At 47.6% G+C, this 21232-nt stretch overlaps 8 protein-coding genes across 8 annotated transcripts; 2 read left to right on the top strand and 6 right to left on the bottom strand.

The window, feature by feature from the left end:
• Positions 1-182: 182 nt before the first annotated feature.
• EYB26_005179 (uncharacterized protein) lies at positions 183-2165 on the top strand (the record flags this gene model as incomplete). Its single annotated transcript, XM_054264469.1, has 4 exons — positions 183-198; positions 257-550; positions 609-782; positions 844-2165. The coding sequence occupies 4 exons, from the start codon at positions 183-185 to the stop codon at positions 2163-2165; spliced, it is 1806 nt and encodes a 601-aa protein (XP_054120444.1).
• A 489-nt stretch (positions 2166-2654) lies between these two features.
• Positions 2655-4505, top strand: EYB26_005178 (uncharacterized protein; the record flags this gene model as incomplete). Its single annotated transcript, XM_054264468.1, has 5 exons — positions 2655-2751; positions 2811-2874; positions 2926-3305; positions 3357-3956; positions 4006-4505. The coding sequence occupies 5 exons, from the start codon at positions 2655-2657 to the stop codon at positions 4503-4505; spliced, it is 1641 nt and encodes a 546-aa protein (XP_054120443.1).
• A 962-nt stretch (positions 4506-5467) lies between these two features.
• On the bottom strand, positions 5468-7955 carry EYB26_005177 (uncharacterized protein; the record flags this gene model as incomplete). Its single annotated transcript, XM_054264467.1, has 2 exons — positions 5494-5497; positions 5539-7955. 2 exons carry the CDS (start codon positions 7953-7955, stop codon positions 5494-5496), a joined length of 2421 nt encoding a protein of 806 aa, XP_054120442.1.
• Positions 7956-9007: 1052 nt separating this feature from the next.
• On the bottom strand, positions 9008-9835 carry EYB26_005176 (uncharacterized protein; the record flags this gene model as incomplete). The annotated part of the gene is made up of 1 exon (XM_054264466.1): positions 9008-9835. The coding sequence occupies one exon, from the start codon at positions 9833-9835 to the stop codon at positions 9008-9010; it is 828 nt and encodes a 275-aa protein (XP_054120441.1).
• A 610-nt stretch (positions 9836-10445) lies between these two features.
• Positions 10446-11663, bottom strand: EYB26_005175 (uncharacterized protein; the record flags this gene model as incomplete). Its single annotated transcript, XM_054264465.1, has 3 exons — positions 10446-10657; positions 10714-11159; positions 11212-11663. The coding sequence occupies 3 exons, from the start codon at positions 11661-11663 to the stop codon at positions 10446-10448; spliced, it is 1110 nt and encodes a 369-aa protein (XP_054120440.1).
• A 2014-nt stretch (positions 11664-13677) lies between these two features.
• EYB26_005174 (uncharacterized protein) lies at positions 13678-14790 on the bottom strand (the record flags this gene model as incomplete). The annotated part of the gene is made up of 4 exons (XM_054264464.1): positions 13678-13989; positions 14052-14409; positions 14479-14656; positions 14718-14790. 4 exons carry the CDS (start codon positions 14788-14790, stop codon positions 13678-13680), a joined length of 921 nt encoding a protein of 306 aa, XP_054120439.1.
• An 873-nt stretch (positions 14791-15663) lies between these two features.
• Positions 15664-16767, bottom strand: EYB26_005173 (uncharacterized protein; the record flags this gene model as incomplete). The annotated part of the gene is made up of 4 exons (XM_054264463.1): positions 15664-15971; positions 16042-16289; positions 16367-16618; positions 16727-16767. 4 exons carry the CDS (start codon positions 16765-16767, stop codon positions 15664-15666), a joined length of 849 nt encoding a protein of 282 aa, XP_054120438.1.
• Positions 16768-17095: 328 nt separating this feature from the next.
• On the bottom strand, positions 17096-20363 carry EYB26_005172 (uncharacterized protein; the record flags this gene model as incomplete). The annotated part of the gene is made up of 3 exons (XM_054264462.1): positions 17096-19975; positions 20031-20057; positions 20160-20363. 3 exons carry the CDS (start codon positions 20361-20363, stop codon positions 17096-17098), a joined length of 3111 nt encoding a protein of 1036 aa, XP_054120437.1.
• Between the last annotated feature and the right edge of the window lie 869 nt (positions 20364-21232).

Raw genomic sequence — 21232 nt, 5'->3', positions numbered from 1 at the left:
CTCGAAGCTGGCCAGGTTGGCGGATGATGTTGATGTTTGCTGTGTTTGCCTAAGCGTTCTGCCACCGCCTGTAGTGGTTCTAGGGTTAATCGATAAGGGTTACGGTGGATAAGGTGGATGCAAGATAAGCAGCAATCTTGACACCTCACCAAATACTAACATAAAATGCCATCATCGACAAGATGGCTAAATTAGTAGGCAGGTAAACCCAATTGAGTTAACTGATTCATGGATCAATAGACTAACCAGCTTGCAGGCTTGATGCTCTATGCGTCCATTCCCACCGTCATCCTACTGCATCTATTTGCGGCACCATATACAAAAGTCGAGGAGTCGTTCCACATTCAAGCAACGCATGACATTTTGACATACGGAATCCCGTCACCTCTTGATCTCAACTGGACATCAATTGCCGAAAAGTTTCAATCTGAATATGATCACTTCAGTTTTCCCGGGGCTGTTCCCCGCACCTTTATTGGTGCACTAGCGCTCGCGAGTGCTTCGTCGCCTGTCGTCTGGTTCTATGAGAATGTTGATAGACAAATTCTAGGTACGTCATTTTACTACTATTGGAACTCGGCTGTACTGATTTAGATACTTTACAACAGTCCGCGCAATTCTCGGCCTCTTCAATGCCTTGTCATTAATTGTATATGCGCGGGGCATACAAAAGTCGCTCGGCAATGTGACGGCTTACTGGTACCTGATTTTTCAGGCCAGTCAGTTCCATGTTGCTTACTATGCGTCGCGGACATTGTCAAATATGTTTTCTTTTTGCATTAGTATGTTAACATCTCTGAAAATGCTTTGTCCGGTTCGATATTAATGGTACTGTCAATATAGCCACACTTGCGTTGCGACTTCTCCTTCCGGGGCCTGATATGATTGATGCCAAAAGTATCAAGTCCACCAAAACAAGCAAAACTCAGCAAACCGCCAAAGCAACAAAAACAACAGCTGCCCCGCTTCCTTATGCGAGATATCGCCTTGCACTGATTTTTTTTACCGTTGCTGGGATCATATTCCGTTCCGAGCTAGCTCTTTTACTGGCGACAAACACTATCTATTATTTCCTGACACAGCGAATTCGCATCTGGCAAGACATCGTACCAGCAGGAATCATAGGCCTCTTTGTTGGCCTCACAGCTACTGTGGCCATTGACTCCTACTTCTGGCAAGACTTTCCCCTCTGGCCTGAATTCAGTGCATTTAAGTTCAACGTCGTTTCCGGACAAGCCTCTGCCTGGGGCGTTGACCCTTGGTTCTTTTACTTTACCAGCGCTCTCCCTCGCCTCCTTCTCAACCCCTTGACTTGGCTAGTATGTATTCCGGCTTCTCTTATAGCAGGCACAACTAGACGGGTGTCTTTATCCCTCGTCGTTCCCTCTCTAGCTTTCGTTGCTATATACAGCTTTCAACCTCACAAAGAATGGCGGTTCATCATCTATATCATCCCAGCATTGACGGCCGCGGCGGCTCAAGGGGCGGCGAACATTTGGACCAGACGTGGAAAATCTATAGTATATCGCCTACTATCTTTCTCACTGGTCTTATCTACACTTGCTTCCTTTCTATTTTCTACTTTTATTCTCCTGCCGATTTCGTCTGCAAATTACCCAGGCGCCCAAGCTATTCAACGAGCTCACTTCCATGGCCAGGGCACCCAGCCCCATGTTACCTTGTACATGGGTAACCTGGCATGTCAAACAGGTGTCACCCGATTCCTACAACAGCCCCAGAACCTGAAATCTGTCAGTGGGCGTGAAGAGGATGCCAGAATAGGCACGAAATGGGAATACGATAAAACGGAAGATCCAATCTTAAAATCCACGCCAGAATTTTGGTCGAATATTGATTATGCAATCATCGAAGACCACGAGTTTAAGCAACTTCAATCGCATTCTTCAGACCCCGAGTCATGGGAAATTATAGATACCATCGTCGGCTTCGGCGGGTTCAGAGTCATCAAACCATCCACGCCAAGCCAGAAAGATGATAGCAGTAGCATAGAGATTGACGCAATCAGACGGGTGGCTGGGGACAAAGGTGTTGATTACTATAAAAAATTGAGAGACGAGATTGCACGGCGCTTGACGAAAGGATACTGGGCTGAGATGAGGCTGGTACCGAAGATCAGAGTGGTCAGACATTCACGAGCTATCTGATCTTCTCTTTTATTGTATAATTATACTTCTGACTCGGTTAATCATGACGAATCCACATGAATGCGCTTTGGAGTCACTTGCATCCCTATCCTACCTATTCAGTAGTGATAAGCCAATAGCCACCGAAAGGGGACGGCGAACAAAGAGGTGCTATATTTGCAAACAAAGACTCTATTTCTAATTAGCACAAAGTGGGACAATAGTCGACGTTAACCGTCTAGACTGAAAATAATGATCAATGACCATAAAGATATTCTTTCTAAAAAAAAAGGCTGTATAGTAACTGAATGTTCTGTAACGTGACTGGAATACCAGCAATCGTGGATACTCTTATCTAATATGAATAGACACCAATAGTCATACTTTGCTCCCCTCGAGTATTTATTCTCTTCTTCCTACTTTTAGACACGTTCTTTTCTCTTTTCTGCATCTTACACCTCACATCTGCATAGCATTTGAGCTGCACATCGAGTCAGTATTTGCATCAAGATGATCTCCAGCATCTCGATCGCCATCATTGGCATCTTTACCAGCATTGCTTACCTGCTGCTGAAATCAGGCAGCCGAGACAAACGATTTCCAAATGGTATAGATCTCTGGTAAAGAATGTCCACTTAAGATGAATCATTTTCTGACACTACATAGGTCCACCAACACTCCCAATCATCGGAAATCTCCATCAGCTTCCTCGACGCCGGGCTCATCTCAAGTAAGATCTTCTTTTCTAGTCATGCTTTGGCATATGTCTAACAAGACCCAGGTACACCGAAATGGCCAAGGAATATGGGGGTCTCTACACTGTCAAAGCCGGTCACCACACGATAGCCATCATCACTGACCGACGCGTGGTCCGTGAATTGATCGAGGAAAAGGGTCCCACAGCTAGCAATAGACCTTCATCATATATCATACAGCGTCTTATTGGAGAAAATGACCATCTTCTCACTCTACAATACGGTCAAACTTGGCGTCTTATCCGCAAGTTGGTCCACCAGCATTTCAAGGACTCGATGTGTGATAATGAGCATGTTTATCTTCAGCATGCCGAAGGAGTTCAGATGCTTCGGGATTTCATTGTTGACCCTGAGAACAATATGCAGCATCCTAGACGGTATTCTTGCAGTATCATGACTAGCACTGGTATGTCATCCTTTCCCACTAACTAGCTATTATTATGACTAATTGTCCTAGTCTACGGTGTTCGCATACCCTCAATCAAGTCAGCTTATATGGGACACCTATACGAGATGCTAGACACGTTCACTGCCCTTCTCGAACTAGGAGCCACCCCGCCAGTTGACTTTTACCCTTTTCTGAAGTGGGTTCCTGATCGTTTTCTTGGGAACTGGCGAACTAGAGCCTACCACGTCAAAGGAATAATGGAATCCCTCCATCAAGGCATGTACAAACATGTGCTTGCCCGACGCGCCAAAATCGACGAAAAGGAGAAGAAGGGGAGCACCCCCAACACCTCATCTCTCATGGATAAAGTCCTCGGCGAGCGTGACAACCTAGGCTTCTCAACCCACAAACTGTCCTTCATCGGCGGCGGCCTTGTCGAAGGCGGCTCCGAGACACCAGCGTGCATGATCCTCACCTTCATCGGCGCAATGACCAAATGGCCCGAAATCCAAAAGAAAGCACAAGTCGAAATCGACGCCGTTATTGGCGAAGACCGCTCCCCGACCTGGGCTGATTATGCATGTCTTCCGTATGTTGCTGCTATTACTAAGGAATGCGTTCGATGGAGACCTGTGGCACCGTTGGGGATGCCTCATTCACTTGATGCCGGTATGTTGTTCCTCGTTGCCTCTAAGTAAACCATACTGACGACGAATAGATGAATGGATCGACGGTCGCCTCCTCCCCAAAGGCGCAACTCTCATCCTCAATATCTGGGGCCTCAACCACGACGAAAATCACTACCGTAACCCCGAGGTCTTCGACCCAGAGCGCTTCTACAACAATAAGGAAAAGGTCCCGCTTGCCCACGAATACATGAACAAACAAGACTACAACTCCCGCGACCACTACAGTTACGGCGCCGGTCGTCGCTTCTGTACAGGCATCCATCTCGCTGAGCGGGACATGTTCATCGCCATGGCAATGTTGCTGTGGGCATTCAACTTTGAGAAGCCAGTTGACCCCACGACGGGTTTAGCCATGGAGCCTGATCTCAGCCCCGATACTGGATTTATTGAAGGCTTGGTGGCGTGCCCGGCGCCGTTTCCATGTAAGGTCTCGGTGCGCTCGAAGGCTAGATATGAGACTATCCTGCGGGAGTTTGAGGAGGCAAAGGTTCATGTTTTTGATAAGTATGATGAGAATGTTGAATTGTAGTCAATACGACGACCGGAATTACGCAGTCAATCGTATTAATGAGGATGATGAGAGGGGGGAGAGGATGAAGTGATCGATGACTAGTCTTGGTTGTTATTCTATTCATGTACCTACTTTGCTACAGAGAGTTATAATGACATTCAGTTGAATGATTCTAATACGCCTGACATGCATATATAAATTGTAAGAATATCATGGGTTCATCGATGCCCACATCTCAAACGTAAACTCCTTCCCAACCTCCAAACTCTTCCTCTCATAATCGTTCATTGCATCTCCCCACTTCTTAGCCATCTCATCATTGGTCCTCCTATTCACAACCATTTGTTCCTGGTATGGCCTCTTAGTCTCCTCGTCGGCTTCACGCCACATCTGCCCTAGCACAGCGCGAATCTCGTCTCGCGCAGCTTTTGCTTCCGGGTTGTTCGTGGCCTGTCTTTTGTTCTCTTCGCATTGCTGTTTCGCGCGGATCCAGTAGTCCTTTTGGAATGCGAGGAAGGGATTGAGGGCGATTTTGGCTGGTTTTGCGGGTGGCTCGCCGAGTGTTGCGCGGACGTGCTTCTCGAGGGCTTGTCTGTAGAGCTGCTGTCGTCGTTGTTCTTCGCTTGTTATGGAGGGTGTAAATGTGGTTGGTGCCGGTAGTGGAGGGACTGGCTTTGAAGGGGAAGTTTTGTTAACAGATTTCGTCTTTGATGGAGTCGAGGTTTTCGAGCTCTGTTTTGCTGAGGTGGATATGCTTTGTTTCAGAATATCAGCAGTTGGATACCGCCCGGGAGTGATAGTTGCGTTGCTCTTGGTTGACGGCGGAACTAATGGTGTCGGTATTGAAATTGGTCCTAGTATCTCCTCCATAATCTCTGCTGCCGCTCTGAGTCCTGACAGGTATGCCCCATGCACAGTCGCTGGGTGTGTAGCACATGTAGCCTCGCCTGCAAAATGAAGATTCCCAACAGCCTGCGCAATCAAATCGTAATCTCCCGGCAACGCGTCAGCTGCTACATAGGAGTATGTGCCGCGGGTGAATTTGTCTGACTTCCAGCGCGTGACAATGGTTTCTAGTGGGTCTGGGACAGTCTTCGATTTAAAGATATTGCGAAGTTCAGAAAGGACCTCCGTAACAATTTCTTCATCCGGCAGTTTCTCTGCTTGGTGAGCAGCATCTCCAGCCATCAGTGCAATCAAGACAGGAATACCGGATGTTTTTATACAGTTCCAAAACAAGTAGAATCTACCCCGATTCTTGGAGTAATGCGCTTGCGACATACTTCCTGGAACCTCAGCTTCGCGTAGAAGACCAAACATGTCTCGATTGGTATCCCAGAATGGCTGATCAAAGACCAACACCACTTTGTTGAGCACGCCGAAACCTAGACGATCCACGGCGCCGATTTTCCAGTCCGGCAAGGCAGGAGTAAATTCTACCGTGCGATGTTTGAGGGTGCCCAATGATCCTGTGTATACAACATGATCGGCAGAGATGGGACCATTTTCAGTGTGGACAGTCGTTTTGCGGTTCTTCGACTTCCCAACGGCATCATATGTGATATTGACGACTGTCTCGTTAGTGCGAACGTCGAGTTTCGTGGGGAAAGCCCACAGACCCCGTGGTAATTGTTGATATCCACCAATGACCTGACTATGTTCACCTTCAAACTCATTTCCCATATCTTGGTCCCAACCCGATAGACTCAACGCGTTCAGGTTGGTTGCATTGGCATACTCTAGATTCGCATAATGCCAGTTCAAAAGCCGCATATCCTTTGGTGTTAAAGGGAGCATATGCTGGTATTGCCTCACACCCTCGTCCATGACAGCTCCAAGAGTCTGCGTGGGGGAAATTTTGGCGATCTTATCGAGTTGCAAATCGGTCCGAGGAGAAATGCCGTCCCGTAATTTCCAACCCATGCTTTGACATTCCATAGCTGCCGGTAGCTCTTCATCTGGGCCAAGGTCAGAGATTTGAGCAGTCAATGGTGGTGGCAGGATTCGGGATGCATTGTGCCCAATTCCGCGACGAAACCTCGCTGCAGGAAGCATCAAATGATGAGTACCTGCGGCACGAGCATCTTCGTATTGTTGTATTGTGACACCATCATCAACGGGAATATCACGACCATGATTTATCATGTCGCGGTCGCCTTCTGCAGTAGGCTGGATGGCCGCTTTGTGACGGTAATTGCCGGAGCGGTCGAGAACTTCATTGTAGAGGCGTTCGTCCATAGCATCTTGCATTTCGTCAACAGCAGAGCCGTCAATATCGTATATTGTAGATATATCTCGGAGTAAATGATAGCGCAGCGCAAGTTGTGAACGAATGATTGCATCTAGTGGGTTCCCTCGATCAAACCCAACAATAATTTGAGCACCCATTTCAGCCGTTGGTCGCAGCCCTTTTGGAAGCGTGGTCTTTTGATGACTTTTAAGCGGGTGTGAATATATACGTCCGCCGATGCGACGCCTCCCCTCCAGCACTATGATCTTCAATGATGTGACTTTGTCTCTATACTGTTGATATAAACCCTCGAGTTGTCTGGCACAAGCTAGGCCTGCGACACCCGCTCCAACAATAACAATAACCGGTGTATCATCCTTGCGCCGTCCTTTCTTAGGTGTGACCAGAGCCTGCGGAACCTCCACACAGCCAAAGTTGATATACCCATTGCGTATCAGCCACTCATATGCAAAGTCCGCGAGGCCCATCCATCTGAAATCTTTAGCACACCCAAGCGCCTCCTCGCGGGTCACACTGATCATCGGGTTGCGGGTCCACAGGCGCAGAATGCCATTTCGGATATTGAGGTATGTTGTGACATGAAGATGACATAAATGATGCTGCAATGCATTTTGCTCGTTCTTGTGTAGAGCAAAGGGATTCAGTCGTGAGGAATATGCAGCGGTTATACATTGTTGAGCATAGACCGGTCCGGGAAGCGCACTAGGTATTGAAGAACGCGGTTTGAATTCCTCGTAGTTCCGTACCTCCACATCAGCCGCATTGACCTGCTTCGATATATCAGCCTGCTTTATTGCCGCTGCTGCCGGAGACGTCGACTTGTTCTGAGGCCATGGAGAAGTGTTCGATACGGAGGTGTCTGGGGTATTGTGGCCTGTAAGATCGGAATCCTGCTCCGCTGGATATGACCTCTCGGAAGCGCTTTGGGAAGAGAATGAAGCAGTATTTCCTAAAGCAGTACTGTGTGGTGTGCCATTTTTAGGTGGCTGACTCGGGTAGTTGATTTTATACGAACCATTCACACCTTGGGTGGAGATCTCCAAATCGGCGCCCTTGATATATGGATTTACCCGTGCTGGCTCAATCATCCGTTGACGTTTTGAGGGGGGCATGGGTGGTTGCCGAGGAGCAGTGGTGAATTCGTAATGTTTGAAAGTAATGGGTTTTGAAGCACCCGCACTCATTCTTGCGCTGTTATTTCCCTGTCCGCTTGCCATTGTGGTAAATGAGGAATTTGGCACTATCGGAGCAGGGTTTCTGTCTGCGGGGTTATACGGATGCATGGGATGGTAGATCTGAATATTTCTTTATTTTCACAGTTTCCTGAACCCAGCATGTAGCCATTCAACCAAGCTCATTCCATACCAGTCAGGACTGCCCAGATATCTCAATCCGATCAATATCGAGTGGGTGCGGGAGATGCATGTCGGATGTGAAGATGATATAGTAGGAAAGCAGGGCTATCGGCCAAGGGCACAGGGTGCGGCCATGGGCGGAGGAACTAGAGTTCATACATCAGAAGACGTTGAATGCAGCAAAGAGCGCGAAACAATCCCCAAATCATGAGAGAATAATTGATGTCTCTGGTGCAGAGGTATAAGAAGATCGAACAGATCGGAATGGAGAAGCGGGAGGGTCACTGTGGCCTTACTCTTTCCGTTACGCTCCTCCCTTGCTCTGCTGCGCTTTCGTCTTCTTGTCCCTTCAACAATTGGTTAGTTCTTTTCGATTCAGTTGTTCCGATAACATCTGATTGTTTCGTGAGGTCTTGAAGACAAAAATATCAAAGAATTGCTGTATTCGGCTTGGCTTTTTACGTCCTCGGTTCCGGTTCGCGGGTCCAGCGTATTTCTCAGACCGATGAAACATTCTCTTCGCACGCCAACTCTGCACCTGCTATCCACGCTTCTAGATCATTGACAACATGAAAGACTCTAGCTCCTCTAGCTCTTGTGATGACTTTGACTGACAATACTCTATGTGCGACGTTCAGAGCTATGGTCGATTATTGTGCGATATACGCCGTAGCCCTACCCCCCTGAAGGAAACCGCCGTATGAACGACATGATGTGAGATACAGAGGTCCAGAACCAGGAGGGACATTGATATACAATAATGTGTGCAAGGAGGCATGCCACAGACGAAAAAAGGCGGTGGCATATGGGAGGAATATGTATATGTATGACTGTCATAGAGCAGACTCAGAATCATATCTATCCGAAAATGACTTCTCCGTCAATATGGCTATACACAGTATGTCCAGTCCTGGTTACAGTTTCGCCCTTTCCTTCTTAACCTTCTGGTCCCAGCTCTTCTGCGAACCAAAATTGACCGCCATATTATACACCGCAGCAGCCACACCTACGGGCGGCGCAAGCAAGAGCACCCACGACCACCATCGAGGACTATTACTCTGAATCGTAAGAAGCGCCTTATCCACTTCCTTGGCAAGATCAGCCTTATCCCCATCGTTCCAGACAATCACGCCCCGCGAGCCCTTGTCGAGATCCTGCTCCGAAGCTTTATTTCTATACAAAGCCTTTTTCACTTTCCCTTGCACATCGCCCTGGCTCTTGACTCGATTCTCAGCATCTTCTGCAGTTAGATGCGGATCTCTTGCACGTAATCGCGACATTTGCACCGCCGGTTCCTTGACTGCAACCACAACGACCGTTCCACAGATGACATCCATCCCAGACTCGAATAGTAGCGGCACATCCAGCACCACAGCCCAATTGCCGCGTAGATAATAATATAATAATGACTTATAAACCTCCCATCGTACTGCGGGATGTACAATCTTATTAAGTATCGTCCTATCGCGTTTTCGCTCCTCGCTATCGCCAAATACCCGTTTACCTAACGCGGGCCGATTCAATCCTTGCTTTCCATCGGCATCTGCTGGTAGTAGGAGATCTGGCGTGCTGGGTCCAAAGTAATTGACTATAGCTTTGTAGCCTGCTGTACCGGGTTCGACAACTTTGCGGGCGAGAACGTCGGCATCGATGATGGGGAGGTTGTGTGGTGGGGAGGAGAGAAGAGAGGAGACGGTGGATTTTCCGGTTGCTATGGAGCCGGTGAGACCGATAATCAGCATTTTTTTGTGCGCTTCTGGCTTCTATAGTCAATATGCGTAGGTGAAGTTATTGATGCAGGAAGCTGGCATCGGATCAAACGTCACTAAATAAGCCGAGCCGAGGCCGTCCCATCAGGGTTGATTAGGGTTGATTAGGGTTGTATGCTTAGGACATCGCCTTGGTGATTTGTACCGAGATTACACCAAGTATCATTCCTACAACAGCTATATCAACATATACTCGATTTTGGGAAAGAAGTATTGTCTCTGACAGAGGAGCTGAAAAGTGGATAGTGTCAAGATAATCTGGATTAAAGGTATGAAGTTAAGTACTAGCTAGGGGGATACCAAGGCCATGCCCATGACGGCTGAGGTGTATCGGCAGCGTTGAATGTCGGTAGTCATCTACAGGCATTGTTGTATAGTAGTATTCCATGATTTTCTATATGTATTAAAGTCTAGCTAATCTATAAATAAGTCCGTGTGCAAGGAATCTAATTTCAAAGAAAACGCCAGTATTATCCTACCAAACCGAAATCCTTAACAGCCGCAATGCAACCATAACAAAAGAACGCTGTCGTATGCAGTTAGAGCAAGTAAAATATTCGAAAGCAAGAGAGTTGAGGCATAGTCAGTCAACCAAGGGAAGCCCCCCTTCACTTGGATCCTGGGGTTGCCCATTCCATCCTATATGTGGCCACCCCTCTGGCAGGGTCGAGTAAGGAGGCAGTTCATACCGGCCTTCGCATTCATCCTGCGAGCATTTCAACTCACAAAGTCCCCAGACATTGCAATAGCACTCGGCTGCATTAGGACAATGGATAGGATCCATTCCAAAGATCACTGACAGATGTTAGCTCGAGTCCATCTATAAACGAAGAGGAGATGTAGGGACGTACTATGCCAGGAATACTCCATTATCCGGCCACTCGTCGCATCATCCAAATCGGTCTTCAAAAGCCACTGCTTGTATCGCTCATAATCGCTCTTTGGACGTTCGCGAATCTTCCACCGCGCAACCCCAAACTGGGCACAGCAAGACACTGCAACGGTCTCTGGAACCTTGGCGCCGGGAAACAATTCCTTAAATCCATTGAAATAGTATGGACCTGCATGGACAGTATCATCACTAAGGGTGTCCGTCATGGGGTGGATCTCATCGGGACAGCCCAGCACCCAGGCGCAGCGTAGGTTCACATATCCGATCAGCTCGAGATATGGGAGCTGGAATCGTTTAATCATTGGCACTCCGTCATAGTACGGGTCGTCGTTATGCCACTGGTAGCGATGAGAATGTATAAAGAGCATGTAATCCGGCAGATGGTCGTAATTATCAATTATGTATCTGCGAATATCAGCACCGACCCCTCATGCACGCAGAAACGGTACAGACGTACGTAAGATAAACCATGGACTCCCGGCCTTTGTTAATTGTCACCGTTAAATCAGCATATTTGTCGTCTACAATGTAGATACTCTTGTGCCAGTCGGGAAGCGAGTCGTAGAGCCAGGTGGTGTTGTCTCCAACCATACTCGCCACAACCAGGTCCTTTTTAATGGCGCCTCCTGTGGACGTAGGGCCTGGCGCAGGGATCGCGGCTTGAACAGCCTCCATCTGTGGTGACCGTCCATTACTGTTCACACCAAATCTCCAATTAGGGCTTGCAAAATTCCTAGTCCCCGAGGAACCACCTGTTTTGATAGTTCCTTTCTGTGTGTTTGGTCTGGCTGGCGAAGACCTTGTAGTAACCCAGTAGAAAGTGCATATCAACAAGAAGACAACGACCGAAAGTCGTAGTCGACGAGTAAAAGATGAGCGTACTGTGTTGACAGCTGCGCTGTATAGCATGATGACGACAATCGGGCCCTGGCGGCAACGCTAAGGGACCCCTAACTCATCGAGTCAGTAGGAAGTGTGTGCTTTCGAGGACTAATCCAAGATTCATCAACATCCAAAATATATACTGTATCAAGAGAACAAAGCCGTGAGTATGTATACTGAGCAAAACACGAAACAAAGGAGGGAAGAAACAAGAAGGGAGCGTGGTGGAATGAGGAATGTCAAAATGTTTAGGTGTTTCCCTGTGAATGTCGGTGGGTCGCGGCTGCCGTCAATCCAGTCAGTGCGAGACGTCATCTCCTTTCTTTCCCTTCGGCTCGTCCTCCCCTCTTTTCTTTTTCCTAGTCCGTACATACGGAGTACTCTGTTAGTTTTCCTATTAGCGGACAATTCTTTATGCTCCTTTCTATCCTCGTGTCCATCGTTCTTTGTCTCTACTAGAATCAATACGATACGATAGCTCACCGAGCACGTACGCTCTACTACGTACATAGTACATACTCCGTGACGGTCATGATGTTGTCTCCACCTCGAACGTCTAGCACGTTGTCCAGAAACCTCCGTGCTCGCGTTAACGAGTTAACTAGTCAAGGATCCGGTCCAATGCCCACAAAACTGACAAAAGTCTCCTCTGCTCCCTGCCAAATCTAGACGCTTACTGTGGCTGAGCTGTGGAGCTGGTGGATCGCTTGAAGAAAGATAGGCGATCATAGGCATGACTTGTCAACGTCAACGACCCCGGCTTGCCGATGACCACGATACTCACAACCCCTGAGCTTGCGCATCATTTAACTATCGAACGTCAATCAGAAATCTACTGGAAATTAATCCCATCAAATAACGTCTCCCATCCTTCCCCATTGGTGACAGATTTGATGAATGTTTTTTCCTCCTTTCGGAAAGTATGCCGCCCGGTCCCAAGTCTGTCACTACCACAACGACATCTAGGTTCGGATGTAGCACAATGTTCGAGAGGTCCCAGCTATGCACGTTTTTCTATCCGGATTGATTTGATGTAGATACTCCGTATGATGGCCCCCCCCATTTTCATATGCCTTGAGAAAGTCTTCGGTGGAATGGAACGAACCATGATAACGCAATCGATTATGAAATAGCTCGCCCGAAATGGTACCACCGTGAATCCCGTGATCCAACACTTCGAGTCAGAAGTAAGGTCTTGGAATGGCTACCAGATCCGTGATAGTTATAACATATCGGGGATACATGAACTTGGCGTTTTACAGCCTCCCGTTATCGCGAGGAAACTCTGTCCCACGTCGATTTTTATTCACCCTGGAATCCGTTCGAAAACATTGAACTTGTTCAAGTGTCACACAATAATATACAGGCTCCTTCTTTAAGTAGAATTACCCTTTCCTACAAGTAGATACACACACCTTGGCACCGGGATATTTGTATATTCGCGGGACGATCTCTAGCTCCTTGGTCTCGTTCTCATCCTGCAACGATATTGTCGCAAACTCTGACACGTATTCATCATAACCAATCTCACCGGGCACAAGACTTTTCTAACAAGCGGAAAATGTAAATAAATACTAACCATTACACTGCTGGCAAATCAAATGACGTTACGGTAAGTATCTTGGGGCTATCCCAGGGACACGCGGATAGGGATCCCTAGACGAAAGCACTTGAAAATGTTGACTTCTTTGATATCATATCACCCGTATTACTACATTGACATCATGTCAGATATTATTGCTATATATAAATAATGAAAAGTATTTCGCTTGTAGAGCAATCTGAACTGACATTTTTCGAAACGAACAAATAGATAATGAAATACAGCACGCCTCCAGTCAATGGGATTCGAGGATGTCACGAATACAACTTCCCTTTTGTCAGTTCTCTTCATCTTTGAATTACTCCTTATTAAAGTCCCACTATCTTCCAATCCAACGAACTCCATTCCACGCAGAGCCGCGTTGTCAAATAACGTTACCCTAATTTCCGCAACTACCTCTATCTGCGTACGTTTTCTTCTCGGCTGCTACCAGGCAACTCACACGCATGCCGCCACCGAATTGAAATACCATAGATGGGCCGGAATATCAAAAGATGGAGGCGTTCCGGAATTTCCAAGAGGTGTCTCAGTACCTGGAATTACGTCAATGTCATTTGCATGCACCGGCTGACCCGTGGGAGATCTGATCCAGTACTCAGGACCCCATTGTAGATAGCCGAGACTACGACTAGGGACCTTTGGAATTGGGTCGTCGGTGTGAGTGACTCGGAAGTTGTTGGCAGCGGCCCCCTGAGTGGTGACAAAAGTTGCAAACACGGTATTTCCGACACGAGGGCTGCCGTAGGTAAACTTGAGCCATTCTGTTAGCTGGTTGAAGTTACAGAGCAATTCAACGACAGTGGCCTACTTACCAATTGCACATTTGCAGCAGGAATGCCTGGGATTGGTGTGGTCCGGAATCGTGTCGCTGCCAGTGTAGCCAGAGCTCCCCCAACACCATGCCCAGTGACAATAAGAGTAGTGAAGCCGGTAGCAACTTGGGCATTGGTTAGTTCTGTGGTGATTCTAGCGGACACTGGATCCCAAGAATCCTGAAATCCTTCATGAACCAGGCAGCCCACTGTCGCTCCGCACAAGGAAGTACCCACGAGCCTGGTGTCGAGCTTAGTGACACCATTCTCAATGCTCCGAGCGCCACGGAAGGCGAGAACAAGGAAGCTGTTGGCGATGTCCGCAGCAATGAAGCCAGTGTCACCCCCATCTCCCTTGCTACAGGCAATTGCACCAGTCAGTCTACCCTATTTGCAGCAGATACACAAAGGATCTGTTTTAACTCACTTCAGAAATGAAAACGACACGGTGGCGAGGTCTTGCTCCACAGTAGGGCAGTTTCCAGGCGCGCAGGCAATCGGAGTACCAGGTGCAGCAATATCATTTTTGGTACAGTATGCTGCAGCTGAGTATTGTTCGATCAGGCTCAGACGAGCCAGCACAGTCGACGAGACGACATCAGCTTCTAGTCGTGTTGTCAATCCCCTCTGGGCATTGTACAAATCAAATAATCGACACGTGCTTACCACGACGCAGCAGCCCAGCAGTGGCTGTGGCAGTTAATGCCGCAACTGCTGTGATAAATCGAAAGAGGATCATGATACTCTTTCGATTTTTTTTTCCTTTGAATGTGTCTTGCCTCGATATATTCAAATTTTTGGGCTGGACATCTATCTTTATCGCAAGTTTTGTTGATTAGGATCAGGCAATCGCAACCGCCCTATTCGATCACGTCCAAGTTCTAGGTATATATATTCGACTGTACCTACCAGTACTGCGCATCACAAGTATTTTTCAGAATCTAATTTCCCAAAGCTATCCCTGGATGAGCCCTGTTGATGTAGTGTGTGACTACTTTGGTACAACATTCTACCAGCATAACATATGCACTACCAATGTCATTAAAACTTGCATATATCAATTGAGATACGTACGACCAGCACATGTCACTTGAAAGCCTCACTTAACATTCAACGAGATTCCGAATAACCTCATTTGATAACCCACACAATCATCGAATAGAGACATTTCTGAAGGAAAAGAGTGGAACAAAGCTAAGGTGTGGCTGGCCTATTAGGGTTGGCTACATACTGATTGTGTAACTTTTCACATAGGGTTAGATTCAGCCTATTACATGTACCACCTGGCTATGCACCTTAGCCCTGGGTTGTGAGATTGATACCCTAGGTAACGTGTGTTGCATCAAATTTGAAAATACTCTAGGACAACATACTCTGATAGCGTGTGCTCGAGCTTCAAAATCTATGCACCGTGGTGGTAGTGGACAAAAATGATTGCATTCCTGATATTCACCCTAAACGCCGGCCAATAATCTGAACCTTAGAACCTTTTGAAGTGGGAATAAACAGGCCATCGAAATGTACCTCGCCGGACGAAGGGTATTTTCGCCTCATTGTAGCTAACTCAATCTTGTGCATCCCAAGATCGATCCCACCAACCCTGGTTTCATGATCACGAAATCTGATCCCCCTCCTGCTTAGCCTCCGCCGCATCCTCCATGCCCGTATCCTCACCCTCCGCATTCGCGCCGATGCCGGCACCACCCGCCAAAACCTTGGTCTTGAGCTCATCAATGCCTGGATGAGGCGTCCCCGGTGTCACCGCAACAACATTATCATTCTCATCCACAAACTCGAAATTGTAACGCGACAACAAGTGCGGAATAGCGGATAACTGAGGGCCATATCTGGCCGTGTTGTCGTACAGCTCAAAGAGGGGCACGGCGAGGAGTTTCATGTTTTTAGGCACGCTCAACACCTCTATATCCATTCATTAGTGTCTCAAACGGAGAAACGGAGCGGGCAAACGCGGGGGGAGGAGGGGGCATACTCTTTTTCGGAAGCTGAATCAAATACAACTTCTTACACTCCTTGGGACGCGTAACATGGCCCGGTAGAAACGGGTACATAAAAGTCTCAAAATTGGGCCGCCACCATTGCGCCAGCGTATCGCCTACTTCCCAATCTTCGTTGACGCCTTCGCCACTGAATTGCGAGCCGACGGGGGCCAGGCGTTCGTTCAAGCGGGTTTTGAAGCCAGCTATTTCGTCGTCGTCGTGGTGCAGGTAATCTCCTGGCCTAATTCCACATCCAAAACTATTAGCTTTTTTTGAACAATGTAGCACCGAGGATGAGAGGGTTGTGTGAGGACAGACAATTTAAAAAACGCATTCGCAATCTGCAACATCAACACATGCGGATGATTATGCTCATGACAAACCAGCACCCCCTCACATGTCCGACGCATCCCATATAAATCGTAATGTTCTTCAAGACGTTTCAGACGCGCCAGCACAGAAGGGTCTTCTTCTGGTTGATTCTCTTTTGTGCCGAATGTGTAGTTGGAGAGTGGGTAGAGACGGATTGTTTGTGGTTGATTGGCGTCGAAGGATTTGGGGATTATAGGTCTATCCACTTGTCAGTCGCCGAAATCTTTTTTTAAAAAGGGTAGTCCTGAAATTGCGCCATGCGATTTCTTTGGCATAATGCAACTTGCTTGGCCAGGCTGGACGTACGGCTTGGAGCTCTGCATCGCAGTCGCTGTGACGGTGGACATGGCGGCTATCTGTTGTTGACAATGCACTATCCACTTGAAATATTTCGTGTCTTCGGTTTGGGCAGATAGTGAGACAACGAGCGTTAATTGAGATGTTAGAGGAGAGAGTTGGAGAGTTGGAGGGAAAGTCGACCTCCGCGGGATGTATGTTTGTCGAGGTTCAATTAAGCTGGGAGCTCTGACCAATCAGATCGATATCAGACCCACTTTTTTTCCTACAGAGTGCACATAATATGTATCTATTTCTACTTGGATGAATTGAACAGTTTTAAAGATCTAAGGTTATCACTCTATCTATCAACTAAATATACAGTAGTCTTCCACACAATTACAACTTCGGATCAAAATCGCCAAACTCACTCAAATCCACAACCGGACTCGGCCCAGGGCTGACAGGCAATCGTGCCTTGAATTGAGGCACATTGGTGATATAGATAGGTTGTCTGGAAGTAGTTTTGATGGTAGTAACGTCACCATTGCTGAGACTAACGTTCGTCAGCTGGTTGTGCAGAGACTCTGCGCCTTCGGCGGTCTCCGAAGTGTCGACGGGTAACTCGTCTGTCTTCGCAGACTGCGCGTTCAGGTGAATCGAAATCTTAGCTCGAGTTTCTGAGGATGGATCAATGTATTGCCTGAAGAATGCGACGATGTCTGGTTTGGTCAACGTGCGGACTGTGGCGGCGTCGACCTCATGTTGCAAAAAGTTAAAGTATTCAGATCCAATATGCGTCCAGAAGCGGGAGGTCTCAGATCCCAGGTTCTTCAACTTCTCGAGTCTCTTGTTGATGATACTGCGCTTGTGGCTTTCGAATTCCTCCTCTGTCATTTCGTCTAGGGTTTTCGCGAATTGCGCTAGGAAATTGTCGATGCGACCCTCCAAATACTGCGCCGTACGTTCACTCTGAATAATCACGCGGTATCCAATCGTCGTGGCCGAGTAGCGCGCACCGCTCCAAACAACGTAACCAAGCTGCTCTTTGCTTCGTAGCTGGTCAAAGGCCGGCTCTTCGGTCATTTGGGCCAACAGCAGCAATTTAGCTCGTAGCACCTCGTCCGTTATCTTACCCACAAATAGATAATACTCAATACAATTGTTGACATTTTGCGGATCCTTCAACTGACGTTCGTAGATGTAGTTGCTGCCCGGTGGGAAAATGATGTTTCTGCGCACATGCCACTGAGATTGAGGTAGCGTGCGGCTACGCATAATGTTCTCGACAATATCGGTCATCTTCAGCGCATCTTCCTTGTACAAGTTTCCATGCGCCAGGACTTCAATGTGGTTTTGCCGTAATAGTTGAGGGAAGAATGCTGCGACGTCATCAGCTTCAATATGCTCCAGCTCAGCGGCATACTGCTCGTTGATCCAGGTCTTTTCTGCTGTAAGATAACGGGTCATGTCTCCGACTTGGTAGTACGGTTGTTGGTACTCTGCATTTCGATATGCTCTTGTCAATCGCTCCTTGATGATTTTGAACCGGTCCGGGAGGACGACAAGATCCCGCATCGTAGTGACGACCTTTTCAAGAAGTACCGACATTTTATCATTGTAACCTCCAACCGAGACATCCAGACCAAAAATGCTTGCCGACAAATTGTAGTCTAAGCCGGCAAGCTCGGCATCGTACGAATACTCAACCAAAGCATCTCGCACCAATTCACAATAAAGCTTGGCTTTAACATGATTGGCAGGTGTAGCCCACACCAGCGAGTTTCTCAAAGTAATATGGACCGTGGCCTTTGGCACCCAAAATCTATCGTCCTTTTTGTACCAAACGCGAACATGGTCATCCAATCGAATAAGTTTCGGGGTAGGCGCTGGTTGCGCGACCTCCTTCTTTTCGACCGATAGGCGAGTAGGAATAAACTCGTTCTTATGCGGCATATGCAGGTCCGAGACTCGTTCTGAAGGCGCAGACGCCAAAGCATTACGAATCTCTGTCAAGAAATCTTGGGGGATTTTCTCTTCTTTGTAATCTGTTCCGTACCACTTCTCCTTTGCATCCCAATCGCCCGGGAAATGCTGCGAAACAATCATAAGTCTGAAATTGTCGCTGCGCAGATACGACAAAGCCTTGGTAATCAAGTCAGCATCGAACTTTCGAAGCAGATTGTTACCACTAAGCAACCACTCGCGCGGCAAAGGCTTCTGCATCACACTGCTCAATCGGCTCGTAAACCGAGAAGCGGGCGATTTTTGCTTGAAACGGAACTCGACTTCAGCCAGGTTCTGCATTTCATCATAGATCCATTTCTCGGGGGCTCGCTCCTTGATCATGGCGATGTACTGGAAGATGATCTTGACAATCTCCTTGTAATGAGTCAACCCGTCCTCTGTAAGACGCACAGAGATGGTGAAGAAAGCTGATCCAGGGCCGACCGACATCGCGCCAGCCGAGAGTCCGTTCGCCCAACCTTTGGCCTTGATATACGACAAAATACTTCCTGGTCCTTCGTGGCCGATCAAATGGCTGATATATCGACTTGGCAGAGTCTCGTACAATTCGTCCTCATCCAAAAACGGGAAATAAATATCCAACGACCGGGAGTCCATAACGGGCTTCGCAAAGACTTGCGTGCAAAGTTGATCAGCAGAAAGAGGCTGCACATCATCCCATCTATTTTGCGGCAGATTCTTGTTCTGTACCTCTGAGAACAACTCAACGACCCAACTCTCGAGCTGATCCAGCGATTCACGACCCAGTACAACAAGCTTCATGCGATTGGCCGAGTAATGCTTTTTGTGGAACTCGATGAATTTGCTGCGCACTTCCACGCCACGACTTTGCGGGTCATCACGTAGAGTCTGTAGATTTCCCGTCGAAAACTTGTGATATGGATGCTCCGGGTTCGACAGGGACTTGTTAAGCTGCATCAACCTCCACACATCACTCTGTAAATTCTTCTTATTTTCTGAATCAACGGCCCTCAACTCCCGATCTAGCGTAGACTCTAGGAATAACGGCGCAATAAAAAACTGCGCAAATCTGTCCAGTGCACCGTATAATGGAGACGTCGCACTATCCTTTGACAATGCTGTCGTAGAGGACGATACGGCGCTTTTCTCTCCGTTAGCACTCTCTGGAGATTTACTTTCGCCGGTGGCGGCGACTTCGAAGAAGTAATTTGTCTCTATGGCGCCGGTGTATGCATTCGATGAGCCGGAGTGGGAGGCGAGGTATTGGTTGTACGCATTCTCTTTAGGATACTGGGCAACATGAGCATTTTTGCATTTCTTGACTTGCAGTTCAGAACGGACTTACCTTTTCAGTTCCCATGAACAATAAATGCTAAAAGATTCCGAAAAAAAAAATCAAAACGATAAGTATTTCCACCGGTATATGATGCATCACCAGTCACATATAAATCGCAAAATCACGGCACAAGCTCACCTCAACAGCATGCGCCATCCCCGGCATGGCCTCCTCATCCGAGAAATTTCCAACATTCACATTAGCCGAAGCACTCGCCTTATCTGTATCCGGGTCATGAACAAGCAGCGCCTCTAATTGGTTTCCCAGCTTAATTACGCGGTATGAGCGATCGTCGAGCTCGGGCTTTTCGAGCCGGTCGGTGATGTGTGTGACTTCCGACATGGTAGTCGGGTGGAGGGAGAAGCGACGGGCGAAAGTAGATGGAAACGTTCGAGAGGGAAGACAAGACGAAGAGGAAGAAGGACAAGAATTCGTACGGCTTTGTTTGTTGGCGAGGTGGTGAGTGATCCTCTTCGAGGACACTGAGTAAAAGGATGAATAATTCCGCAACAGCGCAGGTAGGCTCAAGGACGAGGACCTTGGAGGCATCCGTGACGCAAGGGTAGCGAGCAGTGAGTAATTGAGTAATTGAGTTAGTTAACTAGTTACGCAATCCCAGCTCTTAAGTAATCGTAAGAAATAAGTTAAGTTAACCAGTTAGTTAACTAACGTTACTAGGATAACTAAGTTAGTTAACATTGAACGTAGTTGATGGTGGCAAGTTCAAAGAAAGCACGGACTGTGATCCGCTTCAGCTCCTCGGCTTATCAATAGTACGAGTGCGGCCAAGACTTGTCAGAAACTGCCCGAGTACCTACCGTAGTAACTGGCTTAACCAAAATTAAGATGGCGAAAACAAAAAGAAAAGAAAGAGGACAAAGCAGAGGAGCGATCTGGAGCAGAACATTTGAAAATGAAGCAGATCACTAAGCAAGGGTGATGATGGCAAAGTATGTAGAATGAGGCGAATGTTGGTCGGTTCCTTACCGTATCAGTTTCATCTGTCGACTGGTACCGAATTATATAGTTAATATATTAACGAACTTACGTACATACCTAGGTAACTATCACCCCATTTTGCGCAATGCTCGCTCATGCGGTACAATCAATTTTTACGTGAGGTACATTCTCTCCGTCCATACCGACGTAGATACAGACAGTTATAGATGCCCCTGATCCAATACGGTAGTGCTAGCGCCGCCAGAATCGAA

The sequence above is a fragment of the Talaromyces marneffei genome, chromosome 4 (assembly GCF_009556855.1).
Source record: "Talaromyces marneffei chromosome 4, complete sequence".
Lineage (NCBI taxonomy): Eukaryota > Fungi > Ascomycota > Eurotiomycetes > Eurotiales > Trichocomaceae > Talaromyces > Talaromyces marneffei.
Note: the sequence above shows the minus strand (reverse complement) of the source record. Positions and strands in the feature narration are given on the sequence as shown.